The 21,374-nt window shown below is 41.0% G+C and overlaps 1 protein-coding gene across 10 annotated transcripts in view; it reads left to right on the top strand.

Annotated features, from left to right (window-relative positions):
* Nucleotides 1–21,374, top strand: part of ADCYAP1R1 (ADCYAP receptor type I) — a 145,353-nt gene that overhangs the window by 27,195 nt on the left and 96,784 nt on the right. For all 10 annotated transcript variants that reach the window (XM_036398305.2, XM_054518520.1, XM_054518534.1 and 7 more), the window contains one exon: nt 5,271–5,419. In XM_036398305.2, the coding sequence (XP_036254198.1) occupies nt 5,336–5,419 (84 nt within the window). In that variant the 5' untranslated portion in view covers nt 5,271–5,335. The remainder of the gene's footprint in view (nt 1–5,270; nt 5,420–21,374) is intronic.

Raw genomic sequence — 21,374 nt, 5'->3', positions numbered from 1 at the left:
AGAAAGTAAAAGGATTATCACTGAGCATTGCTAACAGACTTGGATATTCATTACCTAGGCATATTCTTATAAGCCTAAGCCAGGCAGCAGCTGAATCTATTTCTTTCAAATATATCTATGCAAAATGGTTTAAGTGCTGTATCAGTTCCCTTTTAAATGTTGTTTTCCTAAGGAGCAATTTTCCTGCACAGTGAAAAAACTGGATACCAGCAGGGTCTGCCTGAATCTATCTGTCATGAATGGATATTTTTTAGCCTGTGATTCCCACACCAGCTCACATGTTAGAACAATGGGCAGCCTGCATCCCTCCTTGTGGACCATGCTGTGAAAAAATTCCATGTTTTTTGTGGACAACCCTTTCAGGCAAAGGTGTGCCAGTTTTGCCTGAGACTCTCAAGAGATTCATGTGCAGCTGAAAAAAAGTTTTGTCCTTTGTAGCAGAAAATCCTTTCTGAAAGTCTACGTCTTGGATTCAGCTGCTGCCTGGCTTAGGCATATAAGAATATGCCTAGTTAATGAATATCCAAGTCTGTTAGCAATACTCAGTAATAATCCTTTTACTTTCTAGAGGAATAGGATTTTGGTATTTTCTTTTTCCTTGCATGAAACTGAGAAGACACCTGTCAATTTTACTAGAACTCCCTTTCTAAAAGTGAAGATAAAGGTGTGATTTCAAAAGTAGGAAATTGTAAACTGCAGATGCTGAGACTCTCATATGCAAATGAGAGCTTAGGTGTCCAAATACATCTTAGGCCTCCTGATGTAATGACCCTTTGAGTCCTGTTTTGTCATTGACAACAGACTTGGTGAGTGGGAACAAGGACTTGAGGGACTTCCCCAATTAAGTACATAAATGGAGAATAAAAGTCTTGTATTATAAAGGAAAGTAGAGTCAGACCCTTGGCTGCTGTGACCCCATGAAGAAGCTTTAATTTCAGCAAATTTAGAAAGTAGGTAAAAAAAAATCCACCCAAAATATTTAAACTTCGAGAAATAATAACTACTCTATTAAAGATAGTGGAAAGATCATGAAGTTCTTTTCCTTTCCCTTAGTAGGGTTGCTCTTTGTGGAGTCTTTTCCATGGAAAGCTTTAGAGCTCTTGCTGTCTGGTATTAAATCTTCTTTTAGCTTTTCTGTGGCCTTAAACATATCAGCATCAATTTATTGACACCCAAAACAAATCCCATTCCTTCTCAATCCTTTGTGGTAGGTGAAACTTCACTGTTTTTGGTTTCATATTGCTGATCCATATATTTCAGACTGGAGGGGGGATTATTCTGTCCAGATTTAGATACCCACAGTGTAGATGTCAACAAACAAGCTGGCTGTTTAGAATTCCTTTACACTCTGGGAGAGGAGCTGGAAGTTTAAAGGAGGTGGTTAAAATAGGTCAGACAAAACACTTCCTTCACATGTCTGCTTCTCCCTGTTGATAAAAAAGGAAACTTGACAATGAGATCATGTGTGAGGATGTCTCTCCCAGGTTTCTAAAATTAGGAGACATGTCCTAGGTCACTGAGGGGTTGATTTCCTAATTCTGCTCATTGCTGGTGAGCAGAAACGAGAGGAAGGGGCACTGTGCCTTTTTAATAAATGATGTAGCTGGAATAGCACATTTAGGAACTTACAGGAGGGAAATCATAAAATGCAGTGTGTTACTGAGAGCCTAAAGATAGAAAAATATTGGGTGCGTAATGAAAAGTGTTCCAGCCCTCAGGAGAGCTGGTCAGGGGGCTGGAACACCTATCCTGTGAATTCAGGCTGAGAGTTGGGACTGCTCATCCTGGAGGAGAGAAGGATCCAGGGAGACCTCAGGGCACCAGCTTAAAAGAAGTCTGGAAAGGAACTTTTTGTGTCATGAAAGTCCAAGGGGGAGTGGCCTTAAATTGAAGGAGGGTAGATTGAGATTAGATATTAAGAAGAATTTCTTTACTGTCATGTTGGGGAGGCACTGGAGCAGGTTGCCCCGAGAAGTTGTGGTGTCCAAGGCCAGAAATCTGCTCTAGTGGAAGGTGGTCCAGTCCATGGCAGGAAGTTGGAATTATGATCTTTAAGGTTCCTTCCAACCCCAAACTATTCTAGGATTACATAATCACCTGTTCATATATTTTGCACCCAGTAATTATCCACCTGTGTTGATTCTTCATAGGGAAATGTTCTTCATGTCTCTAAGAAGCATTGGAGCAACTGTGCATGGGGTGGTTGACTTTTCTGAAATGTATTCAGTCTGCAAAACCTCAATTTCTCCTGCACGTTGTCAGAAGCTTTCAGATTTCCTCACCTGGGCAGGAGCTTGGTTGTGGGGCAGGAAGAGGATGGGGTGGAAGGCCCTGGACACTGGAGTGAGATGAATTAAGTGATGAATTCCCATTGGATCATCACTGGCCTAAACCATTGTGAGCCAGCTTTGAAATTGTGTTGGTTTCCTTTCAAAGCACTGGCACACATCCCAGAGGACCACAGCAAGGAGCCCAGCAGATCAGGTGGATTATGCTGGGTGAGATCTCAGTAAGAGCTCATAACTGCCTTGGAGAGCCACAAAAAATCCTCTTTCATTCATCAGAAATTTTCCTCAACTTCATTCATCCAGTGGGTGCACTCTGTGATGCTGTATAACAATTTCACCCATATTTGATCCTTTTGGACTTTTTATCCTTTTGAGGAATTATTCCCTTTTTATGCCTTCCTGGGAGTAGTCCCATTGTACTAGAAAGGTAGAAAGGTCTCACTGTGTGGTTTTGTTCATTATTGACATCAGGTTGTGCACTTGGCACTTGTGGGCTTCTCATGGAGGAATTGTCCTCACCAGCCTGCAGAGACCTTTTTAGATGGAGAAAGAAATGGGAGCTTGCAGCAGAACAAGTTTTGTCAGAGCTTTTCCAGCCTGCCCTTGAAGCAACTCAGATGCTTTCATAAAGAATCTGCTGTGGCCCTGAAAGTGTTTCCAGGGGACAAATTCACCTTCAGAGGGGATGAATTATTTTCTTAAGTCACTAGGTGACCAGAACAATGTTCTTTTTCTTTTTTCTTCTTCATGTATATCAGTCATGCTTGAAACAAACCCCTGAAACCCATTCTGTTTTAGCAACAATCAGCTGATTTTCAGAGTCTCAGACACTTCTACAGCCCTTCTGTTGCACCAGAGATAACTGAAGATTATTTTGAGGAACTGTTTATCCCCAACTGAAAGGTGCAACCCCTCTGTTATTGGCTCTTCTGACTTCACTAATTTTAATTACAGTGGCAGATGCAGATAAAACAACCACATGAAGCATCAGTAATGAAATTATGGGATTTATCAACCAGTGACATCAGAAGGAAATATAATAATTCAAGCTTCCCTTCCAAGTTCAATACTGATATAATTATTTCTTTTTCTCAGTGCTGAGTTTCTATTTCTCAATACTGAGAATCATATAAATTACTGATATAATTATTTATTTTGTCAACAGCATATTATATCAATATAGTATTGATATAATATATCAATACTATATATTTTTTAAAAGTTTATTTTTCTAGTATAACATAGGTGATAGTAGTTATTGGGGAGGTAGCTGGGCTTTAATTGGTGGTAGAGCTAACTACCCTTTAATTGATAATAGAGATAAGTAGCACTTAATTAGTAATAGGTGGACTCTGAATGTATGTATAATATACATGCCAGGAACAGCTCAACAGCATAAAAGGTTCTGCTGCATGTCCAGGGCAGAAGTTCTGGTAGCTGTTATTCCCTAATAAACACTCCAGTCTCCCTGGATGACACGAAGGTCTCAGCCCAGTATTTGGTGCAGGTTTCCATGACTACCTTGAAGGCAAAAAATTAAGTAGAGTCTTTTATTTTCCCTGCAATATATGAGAGAAAAGCCATGGAATGGTTTGCAGATGTTCTTGTTGTCTCTTTAGAGGCTCCTTTGACACTCAGACAAGACAGAAAACAGCCACCCTCCACTTTTCAAACCTAGGGGTTGCCAGGTTAAAGTAAGAGGTGTTCTAAAGGTCACCCCTTTTACCCAGGGCATCTGTATGTGTCCATCTCCTAGCCAGGCATCTCCCACCCTTCCACTGCATTTTGATCATTTCCTGATGCATTACAGAATGAAGGGACAGAATCCAACCTCCCCACCCCTCTCTGGTGTTTCTGGACTGAGCTGCACACAGGAGTGCAAATGATCACGAAATAATTTCAAATCCAGTGGCTGTTAATGCATCTGTCTGGTTTTGTCTTGCTGCTGTTAATGGAATTCCAAGTCCTCATGGCTGAATGTCACCAGGGATGTTTGCTGTCCTCCTCAGCTGAGATCTTATCAATTGCTCATTATTTGATAAACCATCAGAAATACAGTTAAGTAATTAAATTCAGTGCCAGAACAGAGCGTGAGTGACTGATCAAGTGAGGATAGAAGAAAGCAGATCAGTTTAGAGTGAATTTCATGAATCATTGTTCTCCCAAAACTTAGAGAGAGATTAATTTTCCTCTTTTATTTTTTAATTGAAAGACTCTCTCCTTTCTAAATGCTGATGTCCTGGCAGCGTGTTGCAGTCTGTATAAAAGTTGAATGTCCTTTGGTTCTAAAAGTTATTTAACAAGTCATTCCTTTACAAATCAAAGTAGAATAATGAGAAATAAATCCAAATCTTAAATCACATTCCCCCCAGTCCTCAATTCTTTCAGGGCAGAGGCCAAGCAATGGAAATCACAGATATGGGTGACATTGTTGTTCATATAAATCATTCCTGATTATGTCCTGGATGAATCCTTAGCCTGAGACTACAATTCATTCTTTTGCCCCACTACTGCCAAGTTCTCAGAAAGGTTATAAACAAGCTTATTAGCAGGTTGTTAACAAGTCTGGCAATGGATTTTGTTATCTGGACAACCTGTCTTGGAAGCCAGACCCCTAAAAACCCCCCAGACAATTTTGCTTTTAAGACGCTCCTGAAGATCATGAAGTGCAAACCACAGCTTCAGACAGGTCTTTTTTTTCTTGTTCAAAATAATCCACCCTTTCTCCTCCCCTGGGTACAATTTAGGTGCTTGCAGCTACAGAACTTGTTCCAGCATTTCTTTGACACAAGTTACTGATCACACCAAGTCCTTTGCTTTAAATTAGATATCCAAGACCACCTTTAAAATATGCAAAAGCCTGGTTGACCTCTAATAAGTGCCACTTGCAGTTCAAGTGTTGGGTTCTCTGTTTTCTGTCCATTTCTTTTTCATTCTCTCCGTGGTTTACATATTTATAATAATTTTCCTCTTTTGTTGCAGAGATCTTGATGTGAAGACCTCAAAATATCAACAGAGCCTGTGCTTCAGTCCTAATCTCAGTGTTCATGAGCAAAACTTGTCCAAAATTAGGAGAGAAAATGGCCATCAACTGGAAGGTCTGCTTCTTCAGCCTCGCATTGCTTCCTGTGGTAAGGAAAAATGATTTTATTTGCATTGTTCTGATGTACATCCATGTTCTCCAGGCCAGCACGTGCCAAGAGAGAAGGATCTGCTGCTGCCACTGATTCTGGATTTTTCTGGGTGGTCTCATAGTTTGGGTAAAGACTTTTCCAGCCTCCTTTGTTAATGAATTAGGACTGTGATTATTGCTCATCCCTAGAAGGGCAAGTCCATCCCTTGAGGGCATTTGTTCACTGTTTTTAACCAAGATTCAAAATAAAATAAAGTAATAATTAGAAAAAAAAAAACAAACACCAAAAAACCAAAAACAATGTGTCTTCTGTTTCAAATCCATTGGTTTAAAAATATCTTTTTTTTTCCAGACAGAGTGATAAAATTAAATATTCCCTTCATCCCCACTATGAAACTTAAACCTTGAGATATTCCAGGCAGTGCTTTTGGAGGCCTCCATTTTCAGAGGAGCAATTTGAAGAAAAAATACAAATGGGACTCTAAAGATACTAAAGGCTCTTAAAGTCGTCCATCATCTTTCTGAAGATATTCAACTCTTTATGAAGATGACAGGGATTAATTTTCCCCACAAGTCTTTACTTGCTAAACAACGTGCTCTTCCATTAATAACTCTGTGTTAACACATCTGGGAATTGTAACTCTCCCTCTCCATTGTCCCCACACGCAGTGACTGCACCTCTCCTCACAAAACAGCCACAAACCCACTGAAAAAAGGTTTTTTTTTTCCCTTTGTAGCTGTGAGGAGTCATACACAAGCCCTGCAATAACCTCTTGTTGCATTCAGCACAATTCTGTGTTAAACCGTTGCTCACAAATGTGCTTTTCAGCTCTTCTCCAGGAGCATTGCTCACAGGGGTTCAGTGACAAACAGCACCGGGATTTCAATCCTCCAGCTCATTCCCCTAAAGACCCTTCTACAACTTCCATGCAAATGCTTTGCACTTGCTTAATACACAGAATATTTTCACATTTGTGCACTTTAATAGTCAGTGTTTGAAAGAATTCATGACATTTAGTTGGTTTTATTTTTAAATGACAGCTGTTTATAGTGATGATGGTGTGACCAGAGCATCTTTTAGCAGTTGTTGCAGAGTTTTTTGCTCTTGTGTATCGATTATGTGGCCTGTCTTCTACCATGCATACAGGCAGCACAGAGAACTTGGTTTTACTTTGGCACACAAAAATATATTTTATTTCCTTCTGGCTCTTATTTAGAGTCCATTTCACTGCACATCTGAAATGTGGCATGATTCAGCTAAATTCTGTAGAATTGGGTTGGAACTGGTACTGTAGCTGTGTTCATTCAAATAATCCAGTCCTTTACATATAAATATATGGCCTTGGAATTTTTATGTGGAGCATGGCTCCTGTGACTCTTCCTTAGATTTCCTGCTCAGGTAGAAATGATCACTTATTGAAAACTGAGTATGTTTAATTTTATAATACATCTCTAAAAATACTACTGTGAACTTCATCTAAGCTAATGGGGAGGGGAGAAAACCCCCAAATTTAACCTGATTTAAGTACTGGGAGATTCCTGAGTATAAAAGGAGTTTAGCTTCAATTCAGATGCTGGTTTTGGACATAGAAATGTTGATGACATGGATCCTGCCCTGGGAGAAACTGGAAAGCTGAATTCCTGGCCATGCAAGCATATTTTTCAGACTGCAACCAAAACAATTAAATGATCAAAAGACAAAAGGCATTTTTGTTAAATGACCAACAGCCTTCAATATTTCAAGATTTTTGGTGCTCAGCTCGAGACCCTTGAAAGGTGTCCTGTTATTTAGAGGTGAACAGTTTTTAATTAAGGGAAATAAATGAACAAATCTCTTGAGCTCTCAGATGTGTGACCTTCCTGGCAGATGGAGAAGGACAGCAAATTCCCAATTGCTCACGTTTCAGGACATAACTGTGGTTGCTGAGCTGGATAATTAGTGATCAGCTCCAGCTTGTGGAAAGAACAGTTCTTAATGAAATACCAAATAGCAAACCAGAGCTAATAAGAAAAAAACCTGGGGTTTTTTTGCTGCTTCTGCAAAGTTTGTGATCTTCTTCATAAGGTTTTACTGCAGTCTTTTGCAGGAATCCAGACATTAAAGTTAACCATTTAACACACATGAATTTGTGTGTTTGCTCACCACAGAGATTACACAATGATTTGTGTATAAGTATTCATTTCACGTGAAATCCCTACATTTCTTTTCACAGACCAGATTTCAGGAATGATATAATGTTATTTATGTTTCTTCCCTTGCTGTCATTCTTTTGCAGTTCTTGTGGTAACACATTTCTCTCCACTGGGGCACACCCTTTCCCTGTGAGCCATCTGTAATGTGCTGTGCTCCTGACCTCAAATTGGCACTTCCCTGTCATGCAGATTTTCCAATCTTCTACCAAGGGAGTGGATGTGACTTTTAAAATAATTAGAGTAATTGAAAGTCATCTTAAGACTCCACAATGTTCCTGGAAAAAACTGTTTATGTACTGCTTTCCTCCAAGCACATCTGGTCAGACCCATTTTACCCACAAAAGCCCCAAACTGATGTCCACATCCATAAACAAATCAAGAAAAGACAAAAAGAGAACAAAGCATGGGTGGGAAATTCCAGGTGGCTTCAACTATAGGCTCTGACCAGACAGCAAGAAAATAATATGCTAAGAAATAATTAAAAAATACAATTTTAAGGCAGTTCTAACCGTCAGAGTCAAGGGTGGTTCAGTTTTCAGGCTGCTCTGCATTAACCTAACTTTGAACCCCTCAGGACTGAAGGCACCATGATGCCTTCAAGGCCTTCAGAGGAATTCTTGAGCTTTACTTTTTTCTGCCATTTAAGTGCTTTCCTAGATTGAAATACCAGTGTTGCTATTTTAGCTGGTTTTAACCCATTTCTTCTGTCTCAGCTCTTCCCAGTAGTTTCCATTCTTTTTTTGGATGAAACTCTGAACAACCTGGGACAGGGGGAAGAGTCCCTGTCCATGGCAGGGGGTTGGAACTGGATGATCTTTGAGGTCCCTTCCTACTCAAACTTTTCTAGAATTCCATGATGTCTTTTTTTTCGTATTTTGATTTTTCTGACTGGTACTTGGATTGACTTTGCATTTCATTCATCTGTGATAACATTGGGCTATGTGCTGTTGTTGTGGGGTTTTTTAATTGGAAAATATTAACGAAAGTCATCATAAAATTATGGAGAAGAAAGGATCCCAAACCATCATTCCTTTGTCTGGTTCCAAATGTACTTGAGAAAACAATGAGTTTCATGACTCACAAAGTTGGCTTGGTGTACGAACTGAATTTTAAATGTAACTGCAATGCAGGTGTTCCAACTGTCCAGAATAATTCCGTCTGATGTATTTCTTCACCTAATACTTGGAATTTCTTGTGGGTACGTATTTGATATTGCTACACTTAAATGTTTCCAGTGGCAAAGTATTCTGTGTAATGTTTGATCAGCTGGGAAGAAAGTTCTCCTTTAAAAAAAAAGAGAAATATGGAAAAGGGAAGGTGCAAGTGATGCCTCTTGTGTAACAACACTGAAGTGTGATCTCTGAGTGAGAGTCAGGTGGGCAAACACAGATTGGGATGTGCAGGCAGCACTTCACAGAGCAGAGAATGAAACTGGATCTGATGGGAGTTAAGCAATTCATGAAGAGCTGAGGAGAGGAGCTGAAGTGTTTGCTCAGCCCCTGTTTGCTGCAGGGGGGAATATTTCTCCATTTTCTCAGGGTGTGTAGAGGCTACAGAGCAGAGAACTCTCTGAATCCTCCATTATTTATCCCTGGCTGTCAGTCCCAGTGCCAGGCTGCCTTCAAATAGAATCATCCACCTTCCAGCCTCTGTTATTTTTAAAAGATGAGGCGCAGTGTATTTCAGACACAATATTCTACAAGTTTCTCTCCCAGCCTGCAATGTTTGTAAGCCTAGCCCAAACGTGAGGCTCCTCAGGCACAGACATAAAAGCTTGGATTGGTCTCTGCTCTTTAAGCAAACCATTTTTTTCCATTCCAGGGCTTAATGAGAGAGCTTTTAATGAGTTTACCTGCCTGGTGATTTGTAGCATCTCATAACCCTGTTAGAGAAGTCAAGCTCTCTGTAGGACTGCAGGTTTCTCAAACACAGTGCACAGCTGCATGTGACTTCCCTGTTATTTATGTAAAGAAAAGATAAATATTTTATATACAAACACAGCCTGGGGACTGCTGGGAATGTTCTCCATAGGAGATGAAAGCTCAGCTAACCAAGGCATTAATGCTGCTGGAGCTTTTCCATTTCAATAGGAGGAGCTGGTGCTGGGGGCAATCTGGAGAAAATAGCAACCTCTTAAAAGCCTTGTTTAAAATAGAAAAACAAAGTCTTTGGATGTGTAATACTGGGTAAAACAGTGCCAAAGAGAAGGTTCAGAATTCTGGTATCACAAAAAATCGTCTGAGAAAATCAGCGTGGCCAAACCACAGAGGCCTTGGTAACAACCAACTTCAAGAACATTCCAGAGGCACAAAAATTAGGATTCCAAGTCCCAGAAGTTTGTTACCATGTCAGTTAGGTGCGGTAGGAGCTTGCAGAGAGTGCCAGAGTGAGAGTGGGATTCCTTCTGCCATACCTCTAAGTCTCTGTGGATTTTTTTATGAGAAAATTCAGTGTTTTTACACTCCTGAAGGTGGTGGGAGCCCTGGATATTGTGTTGGTGCTCTGTCTGTGCACCAACTGTAGCCTCACCTGGGCACCTCAGGTGCCAGTCAGGATTATTGCAGAAGCTAAAGGACACCTGGTTAAAATGTAAAAATTTTAAAATGTTTTTAATAGAATTATAGGATGATTTCTGTTGGAAGGAAGCTGAAAGGTCAGGTGTCCTGGGCAGGGACACCTCTCAACAGACCAAGACTTTCAGAGCCCTGTCCAGCCTTGTCTTGAAGATTTTTAAGCTTTTTAAGCTGATTTGCACAAAAGATGAATGACAGGGGGACAAAAAAGTCTGAAAATATACATATTCTACCCAGATATGGTTCATAACACTGTGAACAAACACAGGCATCTACCACAACTTTCCTTTGGACAGACAAAGTATCTCAGTCTTAGAAACGCAAAGCGGGAGGTAACAAAGCAAAAAACAGTTGCCCTATTTTATATTAAAATGTTCCTTTTTTTGCCCTCTGGAAGCAGCAATAATTTCTGTGAGAGGCGAATAAAATGATGGCAACACTGATTTGAAGGCATTAATCATTGTGACCTTTTTTTTTTCCTTCCCTGCTGCTTTTGCATTCATGAGCTTGCAGGAGGGTTGGATGAGCGGTCAAATAACAAACGGGGCATTAGAAAGAGTTCTTAAAAAAGGAGGCTGTAATAAAAAAAATAAATTAATAAAATCAGAATCAGTGATTTTTCATGTTGCTCAGCTGTTAATAGCCAGCTCCTGGAGGGAGGGATAGTTTTCAAGTCTCTAGACTTCAAGAGTGCTGCCTGCAATGCCTTGGGTTTACTGACTCAGCAGCCCAGGAGGATTTCCTGTGCAGGCAGCTTGAGGAGAGAGCTGTGATGCAGAACCAAAGCTGCATGGAGAGGAGGGGGAAATGGGAGCAAAAAAAGCAGCAGAGAAGGGCAAAAATATGAAAAAAAAAATCACATTTACAGCACCATTCCTCTGTTAGGGATTTGCCTCTTGTATTCCCTTCTGCCCCTCTCACCAGGGCTTGCAATAAAGAGATTTTTCCCAATCTGTGAAATGAACCCTGGTGCTCCTCAGAGTGAAGGTGGCTGAGCCCTGCCTGGGGGTCAGGGAATGATGTTGGAATCCTTCCTGGGGGAGCAGATGGGGTCAGTGGCTCCCACCCCACAAACTCTGCAGACCAAACTTCCAATGATTGTCTGAGCCCAGCTGTGGGACTGGGAAAGCAGAGTTTGCCAGGCTTCCAATGTGCTGTGCTCCTGACCTCAAACTGGCACTTCCCTGTCAGGCAGATCTTCCAATTTTCTACCAAGGGAGTGGATGTGACTTTTAAAATAATTAGAGTAATTGAAAGTCATCTTAGACTCCACAATGTTCCTGGAGAAAACTGTTTATGTACTGCTTTCCTCCAAGCACATCTGGTCAGACTCATTTTACCCACAAAAGCCCCAAAACTGATGTCCAAAGGAATAACAACCTGGCTGTTCAACCTGCCAGCTGTTTAAGCTCTGTGAGACCCCTCAGAAAGCCCTGCCAGCCCTAAACCCTAAAGTTCCTGTCAGTGCCATCCCCAGGGCACAGAACCCAACCCCACAAACCTCTCTGTGTTTCCCTGGGCAAGGGGTGAGTTGCTCACTCCTGGGAAACTTGTTCTCCTGACAAGAAAGTTGTGTTTCTCTCAGATTTTCACGTGTGGAAGTGCAGATTTTGGAGCTGTGGATCCCATCTGTACCAAAATCTGATGATCTCTGTGATCCTTTACTTCCATGCCAGTTTTGCCCAAAAGGACACCATGAATGAATCAGAGCTGCCTCTGAACTTTCCTATGTGTGTGTTAGGGCTGAGTTCTGCACCTAAATAAGTCAGGAAATTCACTTAGAGCAATAATTAGCCCCCTAAATGTTGGATATGTGGATTAGAATCAGAGAATCCAGGAATGGTTGGGGTTGGAGGTGACCTTAAAGCCCATCCAGTGCCACCCTTGCCATGGGCAGGGACAACTTCCACCATCCCAGGGTGCTCCAAACCCTGTCCAACCTGGCCTTGGGCACTTCCAGGGATCCAGGAGCAGCCACAGCTGCTCTGGCCAAGCTCTGCCAGGGCCTCAGATGAAGATATTTATCTATATTTATATATAATTTTGATTTTTCTATAATTAATGTTCTTTTGTACTTGGTGATTGATGCTTCTAGACATTGGTAAAACCCATCCTAAAGTCCTCCTGATGCTCTCTTTATTGCAGGCCCCTTAAAAAATTATTTTAGACTAAACTTTGGTCTCTTTAGTTTTCAGAAATCTCATTTTTATTGGGCATGTATAATAAATGTTATGTGCATCAGGAATAGATGACTGTAACTCACCCATGCCCAATTGATTGTCTTGAATTTTCAGCATCTTGTGACTCATCCTGGTAGGGAGGTTTGTAAGGTTATCACAAATGCTGTTTACTACTCTTGGTTCAAGGAACACATTTTTAAAATTCAATATTAAATGTATGCTCTTGTATGAGTGAGGGCAGATGCCAATGGATCTTTGTGTCTGGAGTAAAAAAAAATATTATAAATGCATCCATTAAATACTCAGAATCATCATAAAAACACTCCAAACCCAAAGAAGATCTATTTTAAATAAAACAGTAAAAATATTTTCCTCACAGAACAACATTTAAAAATATTCTGTGGTACTTTCATAGAATTATTACTTCCAATAGAGTTCAAAGAATCCAATCTTACTTTAAATCACTTTTCCCCCTTTTTTTGCATCCAAGATTTCTAGATTCTTATTTTCTTCAAACAAGAAACAATATAGAAATGAACACTTTTTAACACTACTCAGCTCTTTTAGAAAGAAACAAATGCCAGATGCTCGTGGGTTTTGGGGTTTTTGGGGTTTTTTTGTTTGTTTGTTTGTTTGGGTTTTTTAATGGTTTTTGTGGGGTTTTGTGGGTTTTTTTTTTTGTTTTTTGCTATCAATATGGTTTAGACTGTAAATCCAATCAACGTGTTGAGGGAAAATCGTCTCAGGGAACATCTTTGAGGCAGATTTAATTTGTTCTGGGGAGTTTGATGGTTTCCCAACCTTTGTGCATGCTCAGTGCCTGACCTCACCCTTCCACCCTCCTCTGGATCTGCATTTCTCTGGAGGATTTCAGAGTGATAAAGGATTTTACTGTTCCTGCCCTTCCCAATAACGCGTTCCTGCAGTGCCCTTTTCTTGTTCTGTGGTCTCCTTTTGGAGTGCAAAAATTCTCTAAGGGAATATTAATTCTCTAAGAGTTTTAGACAGAAGAAAACACTTTATCTGCTCTCTCCTCTTTCCAAATGGTTTTGGCCCCACAGTCTCTCTCAAGCTCAGAATCTGTGATCAAAATGTGTTATTGAGGGGGTATTTAGGCTTAAATCCAGGATTTCCTTGGGTTTGAAGACTTCTACAACAGTTTGTCAACAATTTCACCCACTGATAATTTCATATATGGGAAGGGGAAGTCCAGAGATTTTAATTTGGTTGTTTTTCCTCCCTAATAGCCACATCTGAACATTTTTTATATTTGACATAAAAGTGTTTTTTAGACATTTACTTTATGCTTTCTTGTTTGCTAAAGGCTTGCAAGATAACTGATAATGCAAAATGGAGACTGGGTAGGATTAGAGATATGCTAAAGCTCAAGGGTAGCACGTTGTTTTCACTTCCTCAGAGATATTAAAATGTTCTTTTCCCTGCTGCCCTCTGGCTGAGCTGGTTTTAGTTATTAGGTCTCTGTTAGTTATGATAATTTTCTCCATTATTTAAAAAACATAAAAGAAATAACAGATTTGCTCTGTAACAGCAGTTAAATTCTCATGTAATTTCAATCTAAGTCCATTTTAGCACCTCTTCCAGCAACATAAATATGTGGGATCTAAGCCTTTTGGCCATCATATGTTGTTTATTTTGTCTGAACTCATTCAGAAACACCAGGTGAACAAACTGCATCTCATTTAAAATAATCATTTGCTCTCACTGTGTATTTTCGGTTTAAAATGTTTGCCCCCCCCAAAATGATGAATTTACTGTTCATCCACAAGTGGCTGTAGCTCTGGGAATTCCCAGGAACTCTTCCTTTGCAGAGCAGCTGTGGGAGAGCCAGGAATTTTGTACAGCATCAGTGGGAATGGGTGGAAAGATGCTGAAGGGCTTTTAAACCCTTAGAACAGGAAAATAATATGGTCACGTATATGGAAATATATTGATTTTTCTGTTCCTCTATGTCATCCATGTACCCTTGACACCTGAATGCTGTGGGTCAGTTCAACTAAATTTGACAGAAGAACCACATTCTCAGAAAAAATTAATTTTCTAATGGTTTAATGTGAGTTTTTAGGCAGAGATTTGTTCTTGATTCCTTACAGAAACATAAATTTCACAAGAAACTCAATAAACTGCAGCTGTGGGAATGCCAGGAATTTTGTACAGCATCATTGGGAATGGGTGGAAAGATGCTGAAGGGCTCTTAGTACCCTAAGAAAAGCAAAAAGTATCACATATATGGAAATATGTTGATTTTTCTATTCCTCCATGTTTTCTATTCCTCCTTCAAACCTGAATGCTGTGGGTCAGTTCAACTGAATTTGACAGAAGAACCGCATTCTCAGAAAAACTAAATTTCCAACAGTTTCATGTAAATGTTTAGGCAGAGATTTTTTTCGTATTTCCTTACAGAAAGGTAAATTTCACGAAAAACTCAATAAACTGGTTAGACAGAAGAGTGTCCAGACTGGAGCTCATCTTAGGACAAGGGTTGATGGCTTTCAACTGAAAGAGGGGAGATTAAATGGGATATCATGAAGAAATTTTCCTTTTTAGGGGGGTGAGGCCCATTTGTCCAGGGCTAAGGAGCTCTGGCTGACTCTTGGCTTTCAGACATTCTGAGCTTTGTATCTTCAGTATCCTGAAATGATTTGGAGGATTGTTTCCCCAGCATGTGAAATTGTTTTTACTTGATGACCAATGACAGCCACCTGTGTCGAGGCTGGGAGCAGTCACAGGATTTTATTATCATTCCTTTCTATTGCCTTCGGATGAAATCCTTTCTTCTATTCTTTTAGTATAGTTTTAATATATCACTTTCTTTTAATATAATATATATCATAAAATAAAAAATCAGCCTTCTGAAACATGGAGTCAAGATTCTCATCTCTTCCCTCGTCCTGAGACCCCTGCGAACACCACCACAAGTTGTGGTGGCACCAAGCCCAGCAGAGCTCAAGGAACTTTTGGACAATTCTCTCACCTGGTGGGATTTTTGGGGTGTCCTGTACAGGGTGAGGAGCTGGACTCAATGGTCCTTATGAGTCCCTTCCAACTGAGGATATTCTGTCACAAATGAAGTGGGATCTGGAATTTTCAAGCTCAAATACATAAGATTGAGGTGTCTTAGTCAACAGTCAGGGACCCCACTGATCTGGCATGCACAAAAACCCCAGCAGAACTCTCACCTCTTTCTCCAGGGTGCCAACTTATTGACACTTCTCACCTTCAGCACATTAAATTTAGGAAGAGATGCTTGAACATACCAGCCAGCACTTCTATCTGTCATGCAGAGCTGCAGCCATTTATACTTTGGCTCTAAACCCTATTTTTTTTTTCCCTTTCTTGAAAAAGAAAAATGGTCTCTTGTTTAAATATGTAAAAGGCTCTGATTTTCAAAGGCTGTGCATTGCAGTCAGCTGCAAACAGCACAGCTGAGGCTTCTGCTAGCCCGGGCAAGAGCCCCTGTGCCACCAGCTCTGCATCCACAATGTCCCTGTACCTGCCAACACTTCAGAAATGTCTTTTTATTAATTTTTTATTTAAAAAAACCCCAAGTTTTTCTTTTTCTTTTTAATTTTCACTATTTTTTTTTGTGAAATGCAGATTAACTGCTGTCACAGTTGAGAACAACAGGACTTGTGCTGCCAGGTTAACAAAATCCACTCTGTTCTTTAGTACCGCATCCCTTTCCTGGGGAGATTTCTGTGCGGCACAAAAGGCAGAAGATGCTGGAGCAGAATCTGGGTCATGACAAGGCTCTGACAGCGAGACCTGTGGCTTTTCTGTCAGGGTCTGAAAGGCAGCCAGGCCCTGCTGGTTTGTTTGGAATGAAGTCACCCTTTAAGGGGGAGATCTGCTGTTAACACCAGAGCATCTCAATCCCTGCCTGTTGTCCCTCCTTAAATCAAACCCTACCCTGCAGTGAAATAAGAGTAAAGTAAGGATTTCAGGGTGGGTAAGCAATCTGGCACTGGGTTTGGTTTGGTTTAGTTTGGTTTCTAGTAATTCTGCAATGCTGTTTTGTAATATTTTGTAATATTCAACATTTCTGAACTTTTTGAAACCTCCTGGAGGTTCAGCTTAGGAAATGTTGTGTAGGGTTTTCTAAGGAGGACTCATGAGCAGTGCATGGGTGATAAATTCATTTTTGCACACCTTTTGTGCTCCTGTCCTGATGCCATGTGAAATAAAGCATTCAGATATGGAATCACACATGGGTAGGAAATGCACTTTTTGCAGGATTAAGGAGTAAGTTGCATTTTTATATCATGGTTCAGAAGAACTTCGAGTTGCAGTTTGTAATGGCAGAGTATTCTTGATACAGAAATAGCAAATAATTGGATTAATACATAAAATATTAGGAAAAGGGAAAAAATAGGAAAAAAATTGGAAAGAAAGAGTGAGCTGCATGTAAAACATACCTGCAGCAAGAACTGCTCTCAAATATGTTGCTCCATGCTAGTCCAGATTTTTACACAGTAGGTTATCCTTCCAAAACCTCAAATTTTGAGGATCTCATCCCATAGCAATATTCATAAAATTAAAAAAAAAATAAAAATCAGTAGTGTTCAGGGGCAACTTCAAGCAGGGAAGATTTTCCAGGGTATAGGAAGGCTCCAGCTGTTAATAGCAAACAATTCTGGATATTCTGCCAAGGCTGTGATGTGGACCAGAGGTTTCATCTGTTTTGTTCTGGTCATTTGCTGTTCCATCTCTGCTCTCCTCCTGTATCTGCTGCTCTCAACCCCTCAGAAAAGGCATTGAGGTGGATGTGTCTGAATTTTTCATAATGTGTAAAAAGAAAAGCCCTCTAATTGTCACACCTTGTCTGAGATGTTCTGGAGTTCAGCTCTTGTGATTGAAGAAAGGAACTGGGTGTGATTGTGTTTCCCCGTCTCTCAAGCTCCTGTGAAAATGGCAGTAATTAATTACTGCTTCTTTTGGTTTTATTGTGGCTAAAGCACAGTTCCCTGCTGACTGTGAGTCTGGGCCTCTCTTTTATGTTATCTCTGAAAGAATTTTGTGGTTTCATTGTTCCTTTGAAACGTCAGGGATGGGGAATTGAGGTCCAAAGTAATTTTTCATCACCTGTTCACTGCATGTCCTTGAGAGGGGCACATTTGTGCTGCATCCAGATCACAAGGCATGATCCTAATTCAGAGCTGCATGTTCTCAGGCTCTGAAAATATAATATATATAAAATATAAATAATATGACTATAATGTAGGTTATAGGGTTAAAGAAAAAAGGCCAAGTCTCCCACTGAAAGTCATTATTTGTTAATATGCATTATTGGAGACATTAAAAGATTTAATGAGTTAAATACTATAAAACAGGTAATGTGTCTTCCTAATCACAGTGGTATCCAGAGCATCATTAAATGACATCAAATTGTCATTTTTAAGCTTACAGATGCCCAAGACAGAAATGCTGCATGTGGTTAAACAGCAATGAATTACAAACATACCAAATCCCTTCTGCTGCATCAGTGGGGGAATTGTGTTGGTGGAACTGATCACTCCTCTGGCAGGGACTTATCTGCCCAAAGCTTGGTTATTCACTGTCAGGAATAGGATGGTGCCACTGTGCACCATCAGAGGTTTTGTTTCCTGAGAATTGCGTTGAAATTATTCTGTTCAAGAGCTGTTTCCAGATATTTAAATGCTGGTGATCAGCCATGTGCCCACTGCTTCCACTCTCCCAGTGATGCCTTGAGAAGGCTGACCTAGAACAGAGACTGGGCAGAGCTAAAGAATAAAGCAGGGATTTATTCAAAGGCCTCCATGGATGCACCTTGGGCAGCACAAGAGCCCAGCCAGGGCTGCACCCAAGATGAACCAAAATGGCCCCAAAATGCACCAGCGCTCCCGGGCTCTCTCCCTGGGATCAGTTCTGCTCCATTTGCATCTTGCAGTTCATTGTCCCATTCCAGCTTTAGCCCCTGCAGTCCCACCCTGCTTGTTTTTCTCTCTCCAGCCCACGGTGTTTGTGCTCTTGGGCTGAGATTTGGATCATTTGTCCTTGGTGCCCAGCTGGAGCAGGAATTGTTTTGTCTCCCTGCTCTGTGCACAGAGCTCAGCATGCCCTGATGTGAAGCTCAGACCCACACACTGAAGCAGCACAGAATGTGAAAAATAGAAAAGCTGAAACCTGAGGCATCAGGCCTATACAGTCTGGGGTGCTGAAGGTGAAAGAATAAGGCACAAATCAGTGTTTCCAAGAAGGAGGATGGGGATGTGATCCACCAGTGGTGGATCTGCAGCCACTTGTGTCACCTTGGGATCCCATTTTTGTTACCAGCAGGACACAAACACTGACACAAACACTGACACTGTAAGTCTCCTTCTCTCTTTTTTTTCACCCTGATAACTTAAGTCGTAAATATTGATCGAAACCAACTGTCCAAAGCATTACTTTGCTGTGAGAGGTGTTTCCTGATGCTCCTCAGCAGCACAGCTCTAAGACAGCCCTAAAAACAGAGATAAGGTGACTGCCAATAGGCAGACAATCCTAAAAGCAGGAACTTTTCTTTGCTAGATCACCTAATAAAAGTGGCATTAGCAACACACTCTGTGGTATAAACACAGACTGCGGGATCATGGTGGATAAGAATATTAGAGGGGAAAAATTTGGAATTTTCTATTTTGCAGAAAATTCAGTTGTTTTAATATCTTTTGTCATCCTGCAGGACTGTGTTAATATATCTCAGATTTTTTTCTTCCTTATTTTTTCTTTTTATCCTCTATTTTTTTTTTTTGCTTGTAGGATTTTGTTTGTGTGTTTGTTTGTTTGTGTGTTTGATTTGGTTTGTTAGCTTAAATTTATTTTTCCCCCCTTGGAGGAGATTGCATCACCTTTTAAAACTCAAAGTAAAAATTTTCCTTACCCCTAAACTGGATCTAAGAGAGCTGCAGAGAGACTTTTGACAAGGGTTTGTAGTGATAGAACAAGGGGGAATGGCTTCAAACTCCTAGACGGCAGGGTTAGATGGGATTTTATGAAGAAATTTTTCCCTGAGAGGGTGGGGAGGCCCTGGCCACAGGGTGCCCAGAGAAGCTGTGGCTGCCCCATCTTTTCCTTTCTGATCCCTTTAGCTGAGCCCCACGCTGGTGCTCTGACATCCCATTCAGTCTGCTCCCTTCTTTTCTTTGGAAAAATGCACTTAATTCCCCTCCTTGGGTTTTCCCAGCAAAATAGTGATGAAACCTTCCAGAAAAAAGAAGGAGAAAGAAAGGCTGGCTGAGAACACAAGTCTAAGCACAACCTTTTGTACAAAGATTTGATTCCTTTGGGGTTTTTTCCAGTTGTGAAGTGATTTGTTTTTCATCCTCCACTTCAGCACAATACCCAACCCAATGTCTGTGAGCACTGAAAGGAGAAGGAGGGAAGTTGAGAATAAGCTCAAGCACTCCCAATTACCACTGCTATAATGAGCTTTTTGCCTTCCTTCTCCAGTGGTCTCCCCATTCCCAGAGCCCCTTTGGGGAATATTGGAGTAAGAGCTGCAGCACGAGGCATCCACTGGAGCTGCCTGCAGGGAGGAGAGAAAGGGAAGAACGTGTGTGCTAGCTGAGGGCAAACAGCTTTAATTTAATTAGCAGATTAATTAAAGCTTCCTCCCCTGGGCAGGGTAAGTGTGTGTAGAAAGTGTTTCTGCAGCCTCCCGTAGCTGTTCATCAACGTGTTCCTGTTCCAAGTGTGACTCAGATGGGGCTCCATGATCTTGCTGGGAGCCTCTACAAAGCAAATTTCCTGTCAGGGACCTTTTCTCTTCAGGGTTTTGTTTAAATGCAGTGAAGTATAAATGGGCAAATAATAACAAGTAATGGCAAGATGTTGCTTCGCAAATGAACGTGGCATCCAGCGGCACGACAGCTGCAGAGCTCCTGAGAGCTTCTCTGTTTCCCAACATCCCCACAGTGAGAGAACCCTGATGTCAGCAGATTCCCTCTGTGAAAGTCCTCAAAAGTTCTTTCCAGAGTGAAAAATCATTCAAGAATTTTTGAGAGCCTTGAATCTGCACACTTCGCACGTGTCTTGAGGAAAGCAGAGAAGGCCAACGGTGTCCTGGGCTGGATTAAGGGCAAAGGCAGGAGATGCAAGGAAATGTTTATCCCCATCTACTCAGCACCTGATGGATCAGTTGTACATCATAGAATCACAGAATGGTTTGGGTTGGAGGGCAACTTAAAGATCATCCAGTGCTACCCCCTGTCCTAGGCAGGGACACCTCCCACTGTCCCAGGTTGCTCCAAGCCCCAATGTCCAGCCTGGCCTTGGACACTTCCAGAGATCCAGGGGCAGCCACAGCTCCTCTGGGCACCCTTTGCCAGGGCCTCCCCACCCTCACAGGAGAGAATTTCTTTCTAATATCTCATCTAAATCTACTACTTCTGGAATATTGCATCCAGTTTTTGGATTCTCAATAGATAAAATCCCTCAGTCAGCTGTAGCAAGTTCAAAGGAGGGGCGCTGAGATTGCCTGTGAGGAGAGGATGAGGAACTTTGGCTTTTTGGCCAGGTGGAAGGAGAGAAAATTAGGGGGCAACCTTGTAGCAGCCTTGTGGTGTTTATGAGGAGAGCATCAGGAGGAGGGAGCCAGGGTTCTCACTGTGCTGTGTGGCAGGAGAACAACAGAATATTGGTGTAACCTGAGACAAGGGAGGTTTGTATTGGAGAGAACCCTTGTTACTCTGAGAATAAGTGAGCACTGGAGTAAGTTCCACCAAGGTAGTGCAGTCTTCATAACTTCTTCAGAGTTTTCCAAAAGGCAGGTGGAAAAAGTCCAGTTAACCCTATATTGGTTAATTGGAATGAACTATTTCCATTGCTGCCCCTGCAGCAATGTTTGTTTGTCTTTTTTTTTTTTGTTTAGTTTGGTTTGTTATCTTAAATTTATTTTTCCCCCCATTGGAGGAGATTGCATCACCTTTTAAAACTTAAAGTAAAAATTTTCCTTACCTTTAAACTAGATTACTTGAATGCCACCTCTAAG

The sequence above is a fragment of the Molothrus ater genome, chromosome 1, assembly GCF_012460135.2.
Source record: "Molothrus ater isolate BHLD 08-10-18 breed brown headed cowbird chromosome 1, BPBGC_Mater_1.1, whole genome shotgun sequence".
Classification (NCBI taxonomy): Eukaryota; Metazoa; Chordata; class Aves; order Passeriformes; family Icteridae; genus Molothrus; species Molothrus ater.
Note: the sequence above shows the minus strand (reverse complement) of the source record. Positions and strands in the feature narration are given on the sequence as shown.